The 18873-nt window shown below is 50.8% G+C and overlaps 1 protein-coding gene across 1 annotated transcript in view; it reads left to right on the top strand.

The window, feature by feature from the left end:
* Nucleotides 1-4627: 4627 nt before the first annotated feature.
* Nucleotides 4628-18873, top strand: part of sgsm3 (small G protein signaling modulator 3) — a 210122-nt gene continuing 195876 nt past the window's right edge. The window contains exons 1-2 of the mRNA XM_085969415.1: nucleotides 4628-4839; nucleotides 11564-11671. Of these exons, the coding sequence (XP_085825541.1) occupies nucleotides 11564-11671 (108 nt within the window). The 5' untranslated portion in view covers nucleotides 4628-4839. The remainder of the gene's footprint in view (nucleotides 4840-11563; nucleotides 11672-18873) is intronic.

Below are 18873 nucleotides of genomic sequence, written 5' to 3' on the forward strand. Positions count from 1 at the left end.
TGGACAGTGCTGGTTTACTCCAGGTACTGATGGTGTAGACAGTGCTGGTTTACTCCAGGTACTGATGGTGTCGACAGTGCTGGTTTACTCCAGGTACTGATGGTGTCGACAGTGCTGGTTTACTCCAGGTACTGATGGTGTAGACAGTGCTGGTTTACTCCAGGTACTGATGGTGTAGACAGAGTGCTGGTTTACTCCAGGTACTGATGGTGTCGACAGTGCTGGTTTACTCCAGGTACTGATGGTGTAGACAGTGCTGGTTTACTCCAGGTACTGATGGTGCAGACAGTGCTGGTTTACTCCAGGTACTGATGGTGCAGACAGTGCTGGTTTACTCCAGGTACTGATGGTGTAGACAGTGCTGGTTTACTCCAGGTACTGATGGTGTAGACAGTGCTGGTTTACTCCAGGTATTGATGGTGCAGACAGTGCTGGTTTACTCCAGGTATTGATGGTGCAGACAGTGCTGGTTTACTCCAGGTACTGATGGTGTAGACAGAGTGCTGGTTTACTCCAGGTACTGATGGTGTAGACAGTGCTGGTTTACTCCAGGTACTGATGGTGTAGACAGTGCTGGTTTACTCCAGGTACTGATGGTGTGGACAGTGCTGGTTTACTCCAGGTACTGATGGTGTAGACAGTGCTGGTTTACTCCAGGTACTGATGGTGTAGACAGTGCTGGTTTACTCCAGGTACTGATGGTGTAGACAGTGCTGGTTTACTCCAGGTACTGATGGTGTAGACAGTGCTGGTTTACTCCAGGTACTGATGGTGTAGACAGTGCTGGTTTACTCCAGGTACTGATGGTGTAGACAGTGCTGGTTTACTCCAGGTACTGATGGTGTGGACAGTGCTGGTTTACTCCAGGTACTGATGGTGTGGACAGTGCTGGTTTACTCCAGGTACTGATGGTGTGGACAGTGCTGGTTTACTCCAGGTACTGATGGTGTAGACAATGCTGGTTTACTCCAGGTACTGATGGTGCAGACAGTGCTGGTTTACTCCAGGTACTGATGGTGTAGACAGGGTGCTGGTTTACTCCAGGTACTGATGGTGTAGACAGTGCTGGTTTACTCCAGGTACTGATGGTGTAGACAGAGTGCTGGTTTACTCCAGGTACTGATGGTGTAGACAGTGCTGGTTTACTCCAGGTACTGATGGTGTAGACACTGCTGGTTTACTCCAGGTACTGATGGTGTAGACAGTGCTGGTTCACTCCAGGTACTGATGGTGTAGACAGTGCTGGTTTACTCCAGGTACTGATGGTGTAGACAGTGCTGGTTTACTCCAGGTACTGATGGTGTGGACAGTGCTGGTTTACTCCAGGTACTGATGGTGTGGACAGTGCTGGTTTACTCCAGGTACTGATGGTGTAGACAGTGCTGGTTTACTCCAGGTACTGATGGTGTAGACAGTGCTGGTTTACTCCAGGTACTGATGGTGTAGACAGTGCTGGTTTACTCCAGGTACTGATGGTGTAGACAGTGCTGGTTTACTCCAGGTACTGATGGTGTAGACAGTGCTGGTTTACTCCAGGTACTGATGGTGTAGACAGTGCTGGTTTACTCCAGGTACTGATGGTGTAGACAGTGCTGGTTTACTCCAGGTACTGATGGTGTGGACAGTGCTGGTTTACTCCAGGTACTGATGGTGTAGACAGTGCTGGTTTACTCCAGGTACTGATGGTGTAGACAGTGCTGGTTTACTCCAGGTACTGATGGTGTAGACAGTGCTGGTTTACTCCAGGTACTGATGGTGTAGACAGTGCTGGTTTACTCCAGGTACTGATGGTGTAGACAGTGCTGGTTTACTCCAGGTACTGATGGTGTGGACAGTGCTGGTTTACTCCAGGTACTGATGGTGTAGACAGGGTGCTGGTTTACTCCAGGTACTGATGGTGTGGACAGTGCTGGTTTACTCCAGGTACTGATGGTGTAGACAGTGCTGGTTTACTCCAGGTACTGATGGTGTAGACCGTGCTGGTTTACTCCAGGTACTGATGGTGTGGACAGTGCTGGTTTACTCCAGGTACTGATGGTGTGGACAGTGCTGGTTTACTCCAGGTACTGATGGTGTAGACAGTGCTGGTTTACTCCAGGTACTGATGGTGTAGACAGTGCTGGTTTACTCCAGGTACTGATGGTGTGGACAGTGCTGGTTTACTCCAGGTACTGATGGTGTGGACAGTGCTGGTTTACTCCAGGTACTGATGGTGTAGACAGTGCTGGTTTACTCCAGGTACTGATGGTGTAGACAGTGCTGGTTTACTCCAGGTACTGATGGTGTAGACAGTGCTGGTTTACTCCAGGTACTGATGGTGTAGACAGTGCTGGTTTACTCCAGGTACTGATGGTGTAGACAGTGCTGGTTTACTCCAGGTACTGATGGTGTGGACAGGGTGCTGGTTTACTCCAGGTACTGATGGTGTGGACAGTGCTGGTTTACTCCAGGTACTGATGGTGTAGACAGTGCTGGTTTACTCCAGGTACTGATGGTGTAGACCGTGCTGGTTTACTCCAGGTACTGATGGTGTGGACAGTGCTGGTTTACTCCAGGTACTGATGGTGTGGACAGTGCTGGTTTATTCCAGGTACTGATGGTGTAGACCGTGCTGGTTTACTCCAGGTACTGATGGTGTGGACAGTGCTGGTTTACTCCAGGTACTGATGGTGTAGACAGTGCTGGTTTACTCCAGGTACTGATGGTGTAGACCGTGCTGGTTTACTCCAGGTACTGATGGTGTAGACAGTGCTGGTTTACTCCAGGTACTGATGGTGTAGACAGTACTGGTTTACTCCAGGTACTGATGGTGTGGACAGTGCTGGTTTACTCCAGGTACTGATGGTGTAGACAGTGCTGGTTTACTCCAGGTACTGATGGTGTGGACAGTGCTGGTTTACTCCAGGTACTGATGGTGTAGACAGGGTGCTGGTTTACTCCAGGTACTGATGGTGTTGACAGTGCTGGTTTACTCCAGGTACTGATGGTGTAGACAGGGTGCTGGTTTACTCCAGGTACTGATGGTGTAGACAGTGCTGGTTTACTCCAGGTACTGATGGTGTGGACAGTGCTGGTTTACTCCAGGTACTGATGGTGTAGACAGTGCTGGTTTACTCCAGGTACTGATGGTGTAGACAGTGCTGGTTTACTCCAGGTACTGATGGTGTAGACAGTGCTGGTTTACTCCAGGTACTGATGGTGCAGACACTGCTGGTTTACTCCAGGTACTGATGGTGTAGACACTGCTGGTTTACTCCAGGTACTGATGGTGTAGACAGTGCTGGTTTACTCCAGGTACTGATGGTGTAGACAGTGCTGGTTTACTCCAGGTACTGATGGTGTGGACAGTGCTGGTTTACTCCAGGTACTGATGGTGTGGACAGTGCTGGTTTACTCCAGGTACTGATGGTGTGGACAGGGTGCTGGTTTACTCCAGGTACTGATGGTGTGGACAGGGTGCTGGTTTACTCCAGGTACTGATGGTGTAGACAGTGCTGGTTTACTCCAGGTACTGATGGTGTGGACAGGGTGCTGGTTTACTCCAGGTACTGATGGTGTAGACAGTGCTGGTTTACTCCAGGTACTGATGGTGTAGACAGTGCTGGTTTACTCCAGGTACTGATGGTGTAGACAGTGCTGGTTTACTCCAGGTACTGATGGTGTAGACAGTGCTGGTTTACTCCAGGTACTGATGGTGTAGACAGTGCTGGTTTACTCCAGGTACTGATGGTGTGGACAGTGCTGGTTTACTCCAGGTACTGATGGTGTAGACAGTGCTGGTTTACTCCAGGTACTGATGGTGTAGACAGTGCTGGTTTACTCCAGGTACTGATGGTGTAGACAGTGCTGGTTTACTCCAGGTACTGATGGTGTAGACAGTGCTGGTTTACTCCAGGTACTGATGGTGTAGACAGTGCTGGTTTACTCCAGGTACTGATGGTGTGGACAGTGCTGGTTTACTCCAGATACTGATGGTGTAGACAGTGCTGGTTTACTCCAGGTACTGATGGTGTAGACAGTGCTGGTTTACTCCAGGTACTGATGGTGTAGACAGTGCTGGTTTACTCCAGGTACTGATGGTGTGGACAGTGCTGGTTTACTCCAGATACTGATGGTGTAGACAGTGCTGGTTTACTCCAGGTACTGATGGTGTAGACAGTGCTGGTTTACTCCAGGTACTGATGGTGTAGACAGTGCTGGTTTACTCCAGGTACTGATGGTGTAGACAGTGCTGGTTTACTCCAGGTACTGATGGTGTAGACAGTGCTGGTTTACTCCAGGTACTGATGGTGTAGACAGTGCTGGTTTACTCCAGGTACTGATGGTGTAGACAGGGTGCTGGTTTACTCCAGGTACTGATGGTGTAGACAGTGCTGGTTTACTCCAGGTAATGATGGTGTCGACAGGGTGCTGGTTTACTCCAGGTACTGATGGTGTAGACAGTGCTGGTTTACTCCAGGTACTGATGGTGTGGACAGTGCTGGTTTACTCCAGGTACTGATGGTGTGGACAGTGCTGGTTTACTCCAGGTACTGATGGTGTAGACAGTGCTGGTTTACTCCAGGTAATGATGGTGTCGACAGGGTGCTGGTTTACTCCAGGTACTGATGCCTTCGTTATATTTCCACAGATGGAGCTGAACCAAACTGCCGGAGAATTCTCGGAGTCCCTCTCCCTGAAGACCCTCAGCAGCGCCTGCGGTGGCAAGCACACCTTGAATTCACCCACAATCACGATGTTGGCGATTTGACGTGGGATAAAATTGATGTCGTGCTGCCCCGCTCTCAGAAGCTGCGATCCCTGGTCCTCGCAGGAATCCCACACTCCTTGAGACCTCAGGTGCACTTGCTGCAGCTCTTTCTTTCCAATTTTTCATTTGGTTTTGTTTAATTCCGTTTATTTAATGTGCTTTCTATCTTCCCTTAGAAACATAGAAGATAGGAGCAGGAGTAGGCCATTCGGCCCCTCGAGCCTGCTCCGCCATTCAAAGCGATCATGGCTGATCCTCCAAATTCAGTACCCTGCCCCTGCTTTCTCCCCATATCCCTTGATCCCTTTAGCCTCAAGAAATATATCCAACTCTTTCTTGAATATATTTAATGACCTGGCTTCCACCGCCCTCTGTGGCAGAGAATTCCACAGGTTCACCACTCTCTGGGTGAAGAAATTCCTCCTCATTTCAGTCCTAAATGGCTTACCCCTTATCCTTAGACTATGACCCCTGGTTCTGGACTCCCCGGCCATCAGAAACATCCTTCCTGCATCTAGTCTGTCCAGACCTGATAGAATTTTATAGGTTTCGATGAGATCCCCTCTCAATCTTCTAAACTCCAGTGAGTATAAGCCCAATCGACACAATCTCTCCTCATACGTCATTCCTGCCATCCCAGGTATCAGCCTGGTGAATCTTCGCTGCACTCCCTCCATGGCAAGAACATCCTTCCTCAGGTAAGGTGACCAAAACTGCACACAATACTCAAGGTGTGGTCTCACCAAGGCCCTGTACAACTGTAGCAAGACATCCTTGTTCCTGTACTCGAACCCTCTCGCCACGAAGGCCAACATACCATTTGCCTTCTTAACCGCCTGCTGCACCTGCATGCTTACCTTCAGCGACTGGTGCACAAGGACACCCAGGTCTCTTTGCACTTCCCCTTCTCCCAATCTATTGCCATTCAAATAATAATCTGCCTTCCTGTTTTTGCCACCAAAGTGGATAACCTTACATTTATCCACATTATAGTGCATTTGCCATGTTTCTGCCCAATCACCCAACCTGTCCAAATCGTACTGGAGTTTCCCGACATCCTCCTCGCAGCTTACCCTCCCGCCCAGCTTTGTGTCGTCTGCAAATTTGGAGATATTACATCCAATTCCTTCTGCCGATGATCTCCCTCTCTCACAAGCCATCCCTCCAGACTAACTCCCACAACCTCACTTTGCTTTTTTCTTCGTGTTTTCTTACCTTTTCCAATTTTGTCCCCTGCTCGACTGAAGCTGCTGAATGTTCCACAGCTGCCACCTCATCAGAGCAGTATTTAAAAAAATATTGGTTCTCCGGGTGTGGGCGCCGCTAGCAAGGCCACATTTATTGCCCATCCCTAGTTGCCTTGAGAAGCTGGTGGTGAGCCGCCTTCTTGAACCACTTCAAGTCTTGTGGTACTGGTGCTCTCACGATGGCATTAGAGAATTCCAGAATAACATTGCAGCGATAATGAAAGGATGGTGATATCTGTCCAATTCAAACTGGTGGGAAACTTGGAGGTGATGGTGTTCCCATGATATGCTGCTCTTGTCTTTCTTAGCGGTAAAGGTTGCAGCTGAGGGAGGTTCTGTCAAAGTAACCTAGGTGCGTTACTGTGGTGCACCTGTCGCTTGTACATACTGCAGTCACCTTGCAGTAGTGATGAAGGTGTTAGATATTGAATCCAGTGAGAGGGGCACTGATCGAACAAACTGCTCCGTCCTGGATCGTGTCAAGCATCTTGAGTGTTGTAGCTGTATCTATGCAAGCTAGTGTCGCATCAATAAGACTTAGTCTTATAGATGGTGAGTAAGCTTTGAGGGGTTAGATGGGGAGTTCCCAGCCTCTGCCCTACTCTTTTTGCCAATGTGTTGATATGGCTGGTTGCAGTTAATATTGACCCCTCCCACGCCCAAGATGTTGATGATGGGGGACTTGCAATGGTTGTGCCTTCAAAGGTCATGGGGAGATGAATGGGCTTTCTCTTGTTTGAGATGGTCATTACCTGGCATTCATGTGGCGTGGCTGTTGCCTGCCATTTATCATCCCAAGCCTGGATGTTTTACAGATCGTACTATAGACTGGCATGGGCTGATTCATTATTGGTGGAGATGTGGATGGAGCTGCACACTGTGGAATGTGTCAGTGAACCCTGCTCCTGACATTGACATAGGCAAGGTTATTGCTGAAGTGGCAGAAGATGGTTGGAGCAAGAATGCTTCCTTGATTAACTCTTGCCGTGACGCTCTCGGGCCGTGACGCTCTCGGGCCGTGACGCTCTCGGGCTGTGACGCCTGGCCTCCAAGAGCCACAGTTCTTTTCCTTTGTGTCAGGCACAGCATCAGCCACTCCTGTCCTTGACTTCCTTTTGTCCTCAGTTTTGCTGCGGCTCCTTGGTGCCATACTTGGCCAAATACTGCCGTTGCAGTCAATGGAACGGAACATCAGGGGCGCTGTGTATAACGGGCGGCCAATCCGATACCGCCCGTTTTGCGCCACTTGTAGCACAGGGATTGGGAGTGGGAACCTGGGAAATCTGCCTGATTGTATTTCCTAGTACAAGGTTGCTGAGAACTATTAATAATAACAGAAAATGCTGGAAACACTCAGCAGGCCAGGCAGCATCCGTGGAGAGAGAAACCGAGTTAACGTTTCAGGTCTGGGACCTTCCTGTCTGAGCATTTGGGGAGCTCGCCACCTTTCCCCATATACTTCTTTCTGTGGCTTCTTTATTACATAGAATTACATTGAATGCACAGCACAGAAACAGGCCATTCGGCCCAACCAGTCCATGTCCCACTAGAGCCTCCTCCCATCCTTCCTCATCAAACTCTATCAGCATAACCCTCGATTCCCTTCTCCCCCATGTGCTTATCCAGCTTCACTTTAAATGCATCGATACTATTCGTTTCAATCACTCCTTGTAGCGAGTTCCACATTCTCACCACTCTTTGGGTAAAGAAGTTTCTTCTGAATTCCCTATTGGATTTCTTGGTGACTATCATATTGATGGCCTCTAATTATGCTCTTCCCCACAAGTTTTTTAAAATTCGTTTTTATGGGATGTGGACGTCGCTGGCAAGGCCAGCATTTATTGCCCATCCCTAATTGCCCTTAAGAAGGTGGTGGTGAGCCACCTTCTTGAACCGCTGCAGTCTGTGTGGTGATGGTACCCCCACAGTGCTGTTAGGGAGGGAGTTCCAGGATTTGACCCAGCGGCGATGAAGGATCGGCGATATATTTCTAAGTCAGGATGGTGTGTGACTTGGAGGGGAACTTGCAGGTGGTGGTGTTCCCATGCGCCTGCTGCCCTTGTCCTTCTAGGTGAAGTGGTCGCGAGTTTGGGAGGTGCTGCCAAAGAAGCCTTGGTGAGTTGGTGCAGTGCATTATGTAGATGGTACACACTGCAGCCACGGTACGCCGGTGGTGGAGGGAGTGCATGTTTAAGGTGGTGGATGGGGTGCCAATCAAGCGGGCTGCTTTATCCTGGATGGTGTCGAGCTTCTTGAGTGTTGTTGGAGCTGCACTCACCCAGGCAAATGGAGAGTATTCCATCACACTCCTGACTTGTGCCTTGTAGATGGTGGATTCGGCGATGGTAATGTCGTTGAATGTCAAGGGGAGGTGGTTAGTCCCTCGCTTGTTGGAGATGGTCATTGAGGATGGGGATATTCATGGAGCCTCCTCCTCCCGTTAGTTGTTTAATGGTCCACCACCATTCATGACTGGATGTGGCAGGACTGCAGAGCTTAGATCTGATCCATTGATTGTGGGATCGCTTAGCCCTGTCTATAGCATGCTGCTTCCGCTTTTTAGCATGAATGTAGTCTTGTGTTGCAGCTTCCCCAGGTTGGCACCTCAGTTTTAGGTATGCCTGGTGCTGCTCCTGGCATGCTCTTCTACACTCCTCATTGAACTAGGGTTGGTCCCCTGGCTTGGTGGTCATGGTAGAGTGAGGGATATGCCGGGCCATGAGGTTACAGATTGTGGTGGAATACAATTCTGCTGCTGCTGATGGCCCACAGCGCCTCATGGATGCCCAGTTTTGAGTTGCTAGATCTGTTCTGAATCTATCCCATTTAGCACAGTGGTAGTGCCACACAACACGATGGAGGGTGTCCTCAGTGTGTAGACGGGACTTCGTCTCCACAATGACTATGCGGTGGTCACTGCTACCAATGCTGTCATGGACAGATGCATCTGCGACAGGTAGATTGGTGAGGAAGCGGTCAAGTAGGTTTTTCCCCTCATGTTGGTTCTCTCACCACCTGTCGCAGGCCCAGACTGGCAGTTATGTCCTTCAGGGCTCGGTCAGTAGTGGTGCTACCGAGCCACTCTTGGTGATAGACATTGAAGTCCCCCACCCAGAGTACATTCTGTGCCCTCGCTACTCTCGGTGCTTCTTCCAAGTGGTGTTCAACATAGAGGAGTACTGATTCATCAGCTGAGGGAGGGCGGTAGGTGGTAATCAGCAGGAGGTTTCCTTGCCCATGCTTGACCTGAAGCCATAAGACTTCATGAGGTCCGGAGTCAATGTTGAGGACTCCCAGGGCCACCACTTCCTGACTCTATACCACTGTGCCGCCACCTCTGGTGGGCCTGTCCTGCCGGTGGGACAGGACATACCCAGGGATGGTGATGGAGGAGTGTGGGACATTGGCTGCGAGGTATGATTCTGTGAGTATGACGATGTCGGGCTGTTGCTTGACTAGTCTGTGGGACAGCTCTCCCAATTTTGGCCCAAGTCCCCAGATGTTGGTGAGGAGGACTTCGCAGGGTCGACTGGGCTGGGTGTGCCATTGCCGTGTCCGTAGCTGGTGCCGAGGTCGATGCTGGGTGGTCCATTAGAACATAAGAAATAGGAGCAGGAAAAGGCCACTTGGCCCCTCGAACCTGCTCCGCCATTCAATAAGATCATGGCTGAACTTGGGCTCAAAGCCACTTCCCTGCCTGCTCCCCATAACCCTTCACTCCCTTATCTTGCAATAATCTGTCTATCTCCACCGTAAATATATTTAATGACCCGGCCTCCACGGCAGAGAATTCCACAGATTTACGACCCTCTGAGAGAAGAAATTCCTCCTCATCTCAGTTCTAAAAGGGCGACCCTTTATTCTGAAACTATGCCCCCGAGTTCTAGATTTCCCCACAAGGGGAAACATCCTCTCTGCATCTACCTTGTCGAGCCCCCTCAGTATCTTATATGTTTCAATAAGATCGCCTCTCATTCTTCTAATTTCCAATGTCCGAAGTCCATCCGGTTTCATTTTTATTACTTTGTTTTGTAGCGGTTTGTTATAACTGAGTGACTTGCTAGGCCATTCCAGAGGGCAGTTAAGAGTCAACCACATTGCTGTGGGTCTGGAGTCGCATGTCGGCCAGACCAGGTAAGGACGGCAGATTTCCTTCCCTAAAGGACATTAGTAAACCAGGTGGGTTTTTACGTCAATCCAGTAGTTTCATGGTTACCATTACTGATACTAGCTTTTTATTCCAGATTTAGTTAATTAATTGAATTTAAATTCCCCAGCTGCCGTGGTGGGATTTGAACTCACGTCTCTGGGTCATTTGTCCAGGCCGCTGGATTATTGGCCCAGTGACATTACCATTACGCTACCGAGTGGAAACACTCTCTCTGTATCCACTCTAACCTTTCAGAATTGTAAAGACCTCTATTCGGTCACCCCTCAGCCTTCTTTCCATGACCTGGTTGATTTCTCAGAAAGCTTGGTACGTGTGTGACGAGTGACATAATTGGACTGGATGAAATCCAGAAGTCACAACACTTTCACTAGTCAATTCATTAAATATATTCAAGAAGGAGTTGGATATATTTCTTAAGGCTAAGAAAGCAGGGACAGGGTACTGAACTTGGATGATCAGCCATGATCTCATTGAATGGCGGAGCAGGCTCGAGGGGCCGAATGGCCTACTCCTGCTCCTATCTTCTATGTTTCTATACCCAGTTAACCTGTTAACAATCTGTGACCTACACACAATGCCCCATCTATGGCGGGGGGGAGGGGGGGGAAGGTCAGGAACTTGGGCAGAGGGAGAAGGTCAGGAACTTGGGCAGAGGGAGAAGGTCAGGAACCCGGGGGGAGGAGGTCAGGAACTTGGGGGGCAGGAGGGAAACGTCAGGATCTTGGGTGGGGAGGGAAGTCAGTAACTTCAGGGAGGTCAGGAACTTGGGTGGGGGAGGTCAGGAACTTGTGGGGGTGGCGGTGGCGGAGATCAGGAACTTGTTGGGAGGGTAAAGGTCAGAAACTCGGGGGTGGGAGGAAGGGTAGGAACTTGTTTGGGGGCAAGGGGGAGGCAGGAACTTCGTTGGGGGGTGGGAGATGGTCTTAACCCGTGAGGGTGAGCCCTGTCTGTTCTATGTGACCTCTGTTCTGTCTGGAGCCTGGTAGTCCGAATGGCTCGAATTACACTTTGCAAAATACTTGATTACGTAGGCAGGCAGGATCTAATTACATATTCCAGATAAACTGTTGTGCTTTGTCTTGTCCTCCAAGGGGACCAATGAGAAATCTGGTGTTGGAAATAAACGTGACCATTTTTAATAGCAGTTCGTCTCACTTTTTTTAACCATCTATTTACATTTCTGTTCTGTAACTCAATTTATTCCCTGGCCGTTTATGTTCACCCTCAGTTTAGTTTGTCCTATGCTCCCCTTTCCTGTTTCGTTTATATTTAGACATGTTTCATTTCTTGTAGATTCCCCCCGCCCGCCCCCCCATCTTACTAGTTTAAAGCCTCTTGCTCTTTCTCTCTCATTTTTAATTTGCTGACATTCTTACTTGGTTTATCTCTCTTTAGATGTGGATGCGGTTGTCGGGCGCCCTGCAGAAGAAGCGGAATACGGAAACCTCGTACCGTGACATCGTCAAAAACAGCTCCAATGATGGTAGCATTGCAGCTAAACAGGTGAGGAAGTGAGAGTGGTCTATAGCTAGTGCCTTTAACATTCCAAGGTGCTTCACAGAGACATCAGACAAAACTGTATGCCAAGCTGTAGAAGGAGATATTAGGAGAGGTGAACAAGAGCTTGGTCAGCGAGATGGATTTTAAGGAGGGCCTTACAGGAGGAGAGAGGTTGAGGGAGGGAATTGCAGAGTGTGGAGTCTAGCTGATTGAAGGCCCGGCCGTCAGCGGTGCAGTGAAAGGTAGGGTGGGGGTGCACAAAGGGCCAGAGTCAGAAGAATGGCGAGTTCTGGGAAGAGGCGTGTTGAAGGGCTGGAGCAGAAGGAGAGGAGAGGACATGAAGGGTTTTAAACACGAGGATTTGAGGCATTGCTTGTTTTCAAATCCCTCTATGGCCTCGCCCCACCCTTCCTCTGGAACCTTCTCTAGCCTGACTATCCTCCGAGACCTCGGCGCTCCTCCAGCTCTGGTCTCTTGTGCATCCCTGATTTTCATCACTCGACCATTGGTGGCCGTGCCTTCAACTGTCTCGGCCCTAAGCTCTGGAATTCCCTCCGTAAACCTCTCTGCCTCTCCACCTCTCTCTCCTCTTTTAAGACGCTCCTTAAAACCTGCCGCTTTGACCAAACTTTCCCAATATCTCCTCGTGTGGCTCGGTGTCAATTCTGTTTGATTGCACTCCTGTGAAGCACCTTAAGACTTTTTACTACGTTAAAGAGGCTATATGATTGCAACTTGTTGTTGTTGCTGGGGGACCGAGAGCCAATGTAGGTCGGTGAGCACAGGAGTGATGGGTGAACGGCACGTGGTGCCAGTTAGGTCACGGGGCAGTGAGCACAGGAGTGATGGGTGAACGGCACTTGGTGCCAGTTAGGTCACGGGGCAGTGAGCACAGGAGTGATGGGTGAACGGCACGTGGTGCCAGTTAGGTCACGGGGCAGTGAGCACAGGAGTGATGGGTGAACGGCACTTGGTGCCAGTTACGATACGAGCAGCAGAAACATTAACATAGAAGATCGGAGCAGGAGTCGGCCATTCGACCCCTCGAGCCTGCTCCACCATTCAATGCGATCATGGCTGATCATTCAAACTCAGGACCCTGTCCCTGCCTTCTCCCCATATCCCTTGATCCCTTTAGCCTTAAGAAATATATCCAACTCCTTCTTGAATATATTTAACTAGCTGGGGAGCCCCGCGTTGCGAGGGCAATTTTGGGGCGCGAGGGCAATTTTGGGGCGTTTGGTCTCCCTGCCCCTGTGTGTCCCCCCTCTCCCTGTCATGTCCTCTCCCTGTCCTATCCCTCCCTCCCCTCTCTCCCTCCCCTCCCCTCCCCTCCCTCCCTTCTCTCCCTCCCTCCCCTCCCCTGTCTCCCTCTCCCCCCACCCCTCCCCCACTCCCCTCTCTCCGGCCCCTCCCCCTGCCTAGCGAGCCCCGCGTTGCGAGGGCAATTTTGGGGCGTTTGGTCTCCCTGCCCCTGTGTGTCCCCCCTCTCCCTGTCATGTCCTCTCCCTGTCCTATCCCTCCCTCCCTTCCCTCCCCTCCCTCCCTCCCCTCCCCTCTCTCCCTCCCTCCCTCCCTCCCTCCCCTCCCCTCCCCTGTCTCCCTCTCCCTCCCTCTCTCCGGCCCCTCCCCCTGCCTAGCGCCTGAGGTCCGGTGCCGTTGCTGAGGTCCCCCGCGTATCACGCGGCTGATGGACGGCCGCTGCGGGCGGGCGGGCAGCGCATGCGCGGTGAGTGTGGGCGGCGCATGCGCGGTGAGTGCGGGCGGCGCATGCGCGGTGAGTGCGGGCGGCGCATGCGCGGTCAGTGCGAGCGGCCCGCGGGAGCCGGCAAGGCCGTTAGCGAGCGGGAAACTTCGGGCGGCGCGCCCGCGCTCCGTCCGTGACACCTGAGAGGGGGAAGTAGAAAGAGACAGAGAGGGAAGGGGAGAGAGGGAAGAGGAGAAGGAGAGAGAGAGAGGGAAGAAAGAGAGAGAGAGAGAGAGAAATTTTTTCAGCTTCAGGCCCCGAGTCCCCCCTGCACGAGGGTGAGGAGGGGGGGGGGGGGGGGTTGCTAAACACAATATAAAACTCAAATAAATTGTTAATTAATTGCCTAACACATAATTGAAATATTTACCTTAGTTCCCTAACACACAGAAAGTGTGGGGGGAAACAATCGTGGAAAATCAAGATGGCGGCCACTCACCTCGGTTCAGAAGGATAAGGCCCGCCCACACATGCACCGATTGGTCGACCGGTCAGGTCACCGAAGCGTAGGATTGGTCAATCGTCGAGTCACTCGACACTCAACTGTCGGAAGACATCGACGTCACACGGTCGCTAATGAGCGGAACGCTGAACGTTTTTGGGATACCGCGGGCGGGATTTTTGTCCGGCCGAAACGTAAATACGCCTATGACCGGTCTGGAATCGCAAGCTTTCTTTTGAGGCGACGCGCGCGTCGGTACGCTCTGTAACTTCCAAACCTATAGAGACCAGGCGGACAGACAGACAGACAGACAGAAGAGCCGCTTTATATATATAGACTAGCTGGGGAGCCCCGCGTTGCGAGGGCAATTTTGGGGCGGGAGGGCAATTTTGGGGCGTGAGGGCAATTTTGGGGCGCTTGGTCTCCCTGCCCCTGTGTGTCCCCCCTCTCCCTGTCATGTCCTCTCCCTGTCCTATCCCTCCCTCCCTCCCCTGTCTCCCTCCCTCGCCCACCCGCTCCCCTCCCCCCCCGCTCCCCTCCTCTCCCTCCCTCCCCTCCCGTCTCCCTCCCCTCGCCCACCCCCACCCCTCCCCTGTCTGTGTCCCTCCCTCCCCTCCCCCGCTCCCCTCTGTCCCTCTCTCCGGCCCCTCCCCCTGCCTACCTGAGGGCCGTTGCCAGAGCGGGAATGCTGAGCGGCAGCCGGCGCATGCGCGGTCAGTGCGGCCGGCGCGAGCGCCCCGCGATTTCCAGAGGTTCGCCCGCCCCCCGCGATTTCCCGAGGCTCTCCCCCCCCCCCCCCCCCCCCCATTAAATTGTTATTTAATTCCCTAACACATCATTAAAATATTTACCTTAGTTCCCTAACACAGAGAAAGTGGGAAGCCCCGCGTTGCGAGGGCAATTTTGGGGCGCGAGGGCACTTTTGGGGCGTTTGGTCTCCCTGCCCCTGTGTGTCCCCCTCTCCCTGTCATGTCCTCTCCCTGTCCTATCCCTCCCTCCCCTCCCCTCTCTCCCTCCCCTCCCCTGTCTCCCTCCCCTCCCCTGTCTCCCTCCCCTCCCCTGTCTCCCTCCCTCCCCTCCCCTGTCTCCCTCTCTTTCCCCCACTCCCCTCTGTCCCTCTCTCCGGCCCCTCCCCCTGCCTAGCGCCTGAGGTCCGGTGCCGTTGCTGAGGTCCCCCGCGTATCGCGCGGCTGATGGACGGCCGCTGCGGGCGGGCGGGCGGCGCATGCGCGGTGAGTGCGGGCGGCGCATGCGCGGTGAGTGCGGGCGGCGCATGCGCGGTCAGTGCGAGCGGCCCGCGGGAGCCGGCAAGGCCGTTAGCGAGCGGGAAACTTCGGGCGGCGCGCCCGCGCTCCGTCCGCGACACCTGAGAGGGGGAAGTAGAGAGAGACAGAGAGGGAAGGGGAAGAGGAGAAGGAGAGAGAGGGAAGAGAAGGAGAGAGAGAGGGGCGAGAGAGAGAGAGAAATTTTTTTTCAGCTTCAGGCCCCGAGTCCCCCCTGCGCGAGGGTGAGGAGGAGGGGGGGGGTTGCTAAACACAATATAAAACTCAAATAAATTGTTAATTAATTGCCTAACACATAATTGAAATATTTACCTTAGTTCCCTAACACACAGAAAGTGTGGGGGAAAAAATCGTGGAAAATCAAGATGGCGGCCACTCACCTCGGTTCAGAAGGATAAGGCCCGCCCACACACGCACCGATTGGTCGACCGGTCAGGTCACCGAAGCGTAGGATTGGTCAATCGTCGAGTCACTCGACACTCAACTGTAGGAAGACCTCGACGTCACACGGTCGCTAATGAGCGGAACGCTGAACGTTTTTGGGATACCGCGGGCGGGATTTTTGTCCGGCCGAAACGTAAATACGCCTATGACCGGTCCGGAATCGCAAGCTTTCTTTTGAGGCGACGCGCGCGTCGGTACGCTCTGTAACTTCCAAACGTATAGAGACCAGGCGGACAGACAGACAGACATCGGGACAGACAGACAGAAGAGCCGCTTTATATATATATAGATGAATTGGCCTCCACTGCCTTCTGTGGTATAGAATTCCACAGGTTCACCACACTCTGGGTGAAGAAATTCCTCCTCATCTCTGTCCTAAATGGCTTAGACTGTGACCCCTGGTTCTGGACTCTCCCACCATCGGGAACATCCTTCCTGCATCTAGTCTGTCTAGTCCTGTTAGAATTTTATAGGTTTCAATGAGATCCCCTCTCATTCTTTTAAACTCCAGCGAGTATAAGCCCAATCGACCCAATCTCTCCTCATACGTCATTCCTGCCATTCCAGGTATCAGCCTGGTGAATCTTCGCTGAACTCCCTTCATGGTAAGAACATCCTTCCTCAGATAAGGCGACCAAAACTGCACACAATATTCAAGGTGTGGTCTCACCAAGGCCCTGTACAACTGCAGCAAGACATCCCTGCTCCTGTACTTGAATCCTCTCGCTATGAAGGCCAACATACCATTTGCCTTCTTAACCGCCTGCTGCACCTGCATGCTTACCTTCAGCGACTGGTGCACAAGGACACCCAGGTCTCTTTGCACCTCCCCTTTTCCCAATCTATTGCTGTTCAGATAATAATCTGCCTTCCTGTTTTTGCCACCAAAGTGGATAACCTCACATTTATCCACATTATACTGCACCTGCCACTCACCCAACCTGTCCAAATCATACTGGAGTTTCTCTGCATCCTCCTCACAGCACACTCGCCCACCTAGCTTTGAGTCTGCAAACTTGGAGATATTACATCCAGTTCCCTCGTCTAAATCATTAATATATATTGTGAATAGCTGGGGTCCTAGCACCAATCCCTGCGGTACCCCACTAGTCACTGCCTGCCACTTGGAAAAAGTCCCGTTTATTCCAACTCTTTGCTTCCTGTCTGCCAACCAGTTCTCCATCCAAATCAGTACCTTACCCCCAATCTCATGCGCTTTAACTTTGCATGCTGATCTCTTATGCGGGACCTTGTCCAAAGCCTTCTGAAAGTCCAAATACACCACATCCACTGGTTCTCCCATATCAATTCTATCAGTTACATCCTCAAAAAATTCCAGTAGATTTGTCAAGCATGATTTACCTTTTGTAAATCCATGTTGACTTTGTCCGATCCTGTCACTGTTTTCCAAGTGCTTTGCTATTACATCTTTTATAATGGACTCTAGCATATTCCCCACTACCGATGTCAGGCTAACCAGTCTATAATTCCCCGTTTTCTCTCTACCACCTTTTTTAAATAGTGGGGTTACATTAGCTACCCTCCAATCCATGGGAACTGCTCCAGAGTCTATAGAATTTTGGAAGATGACCAGCAATACATCTACTATTTCTAGGGCCACTTCCTTAAGTAACCTGGGATGTAGATTATCAGGTCCTGGGGATTTATCGGCCTTCAATCCCATCAATTTCCCTACAAATACTGATTTCATTCAGTTCCTCCCTCTCATTAGACCCTATGTTCCCGACCTCTCTGGGAGGTTATTTGTGTCCTCCTTTGTGAAGACAGAACCAAAGTATATGATTAATTGGTCTGCCATTTCTTTGTTCCCCATTATAAATTCCCCTGTTTCTGACTGCAAGGGACCTACGCTTGACTTCACCAATCTTTTTCTCTTCACATATCTATAGAAGCTTTTACAGTCAGTTTTTATGTTCCCTGCAAGCTTACTCTCATACTCTATTTTCCCCCTCTTAATTAATCCCTTTGTCCTCCTTTGCTAAATCCTAAACTGCTCCCAATTCCTCAGGTTTGCTGCTTTTTCTGGCCAATTTTAAATATCTGCTCCTTGGATCTTATGCTATCCATCCTAGCCAACTCGCGCCTCATACCATCGTAGTTTCCTTTATTTAAATTCAGGACCCTAGTCTCTGAGTCAACTCCTTCACTCTCCATCTTAATGAAGAATTCTATCACATTATGATCGCTCTTACCCAAGGGTCCTTGCACAACAAGATTGCTAATTAATCCTTTCTCGTTACATAATACCCAGTCTAAGATGGCCTGATCTCTAGTTGGTTCCTCGACATATTGGTCCAGGAAACCATCCCGTATACACTCTAGGAATTCCTCCTCCACAGTATTGTTACTAATTTGGTTAGCCCAATCTATATGCCGATTAAAGTCATCCATGATAACTGCTGTGCCCTTATTGCACGCGTCTCTAATTTCCTGTTTAATGCCATCCCCAACCTCACCACTACTTTTTGGGGGTCTGTATACAACTCCCCCTAATGTTTTCTGCCTCTTGGTATTTCTCAGATCTACCCATACAGATTCCACATCATCAGAGCTAATATCCTTCCTTACTATTGTGTTAACCTCCTCTTTAACCAGCAACGCTACCCCACCTCCTTTTCCTTTTTGCCTGTTCTTCCTGAATATTGAATACCCCTGGATGTTGAGTTCCTAGCCTTGGTTACCCTGGAGCCATGTCTCCATAATCCCAATTATATTGTATCCATTTACATCTATTTGCGCAGCTAATTCATCCACCTTATTACGAATGCTCCTCGCATTAAGACACAGCCTTCAGGCTTGTTTTTTTAACACTCTTAGTCCTTTTAGAATTATTTTTAACTGTGGCCCTGTTTGATTTACACCCTTGATTTCTCTGGCTACCACTTTTGCTTTTCTCCTTCCTATCTTTTGTTTATATCCTTGTTTCCCTTTTCTCTGTCTCCCTGCACAAGTTCCCAACCTCCTGCCATTTTAGTTTAAACCCTCCCCAGCAGCACTAGCAAACACTCCCCCTAGGACATCGGTCCCGGCCCTGCCCAGGCGCAAACCGTCTGGTTTCTCCTGGTCCCACCTCCCCCAGAACCGGTTCCAATGTCCCAGGAATTTGAATCCCTCCCCCTTGCACCATTCCTCCAGCCACGTATTCATCTGAAATATCCTTCTATTTCTACTCTGACTAGCACGTGGCACTGGTAGCAATCCTGAGATGAATCCCTTTTGAGGTCCTATTTTTTAATTTACCCTCCTAACTCCCTATATTCAGCTTTTA

The sequence above is a fragment of the Somniosus microcephalus genome, chromosome 28 (assembly GCF_052327205.1).
Source record: "Somniosus microcephalus isolate GS21.2 chromosome 28, FLI_Smic_1.0, whole genome shotgun sequence".
Taxonomy (NCBI): Eukaryota; Metazoa; Chordata; class Chondrichthyes; order Squaliformes; family Somniosidae; genus Somniosus; species Somniosus microcephalus.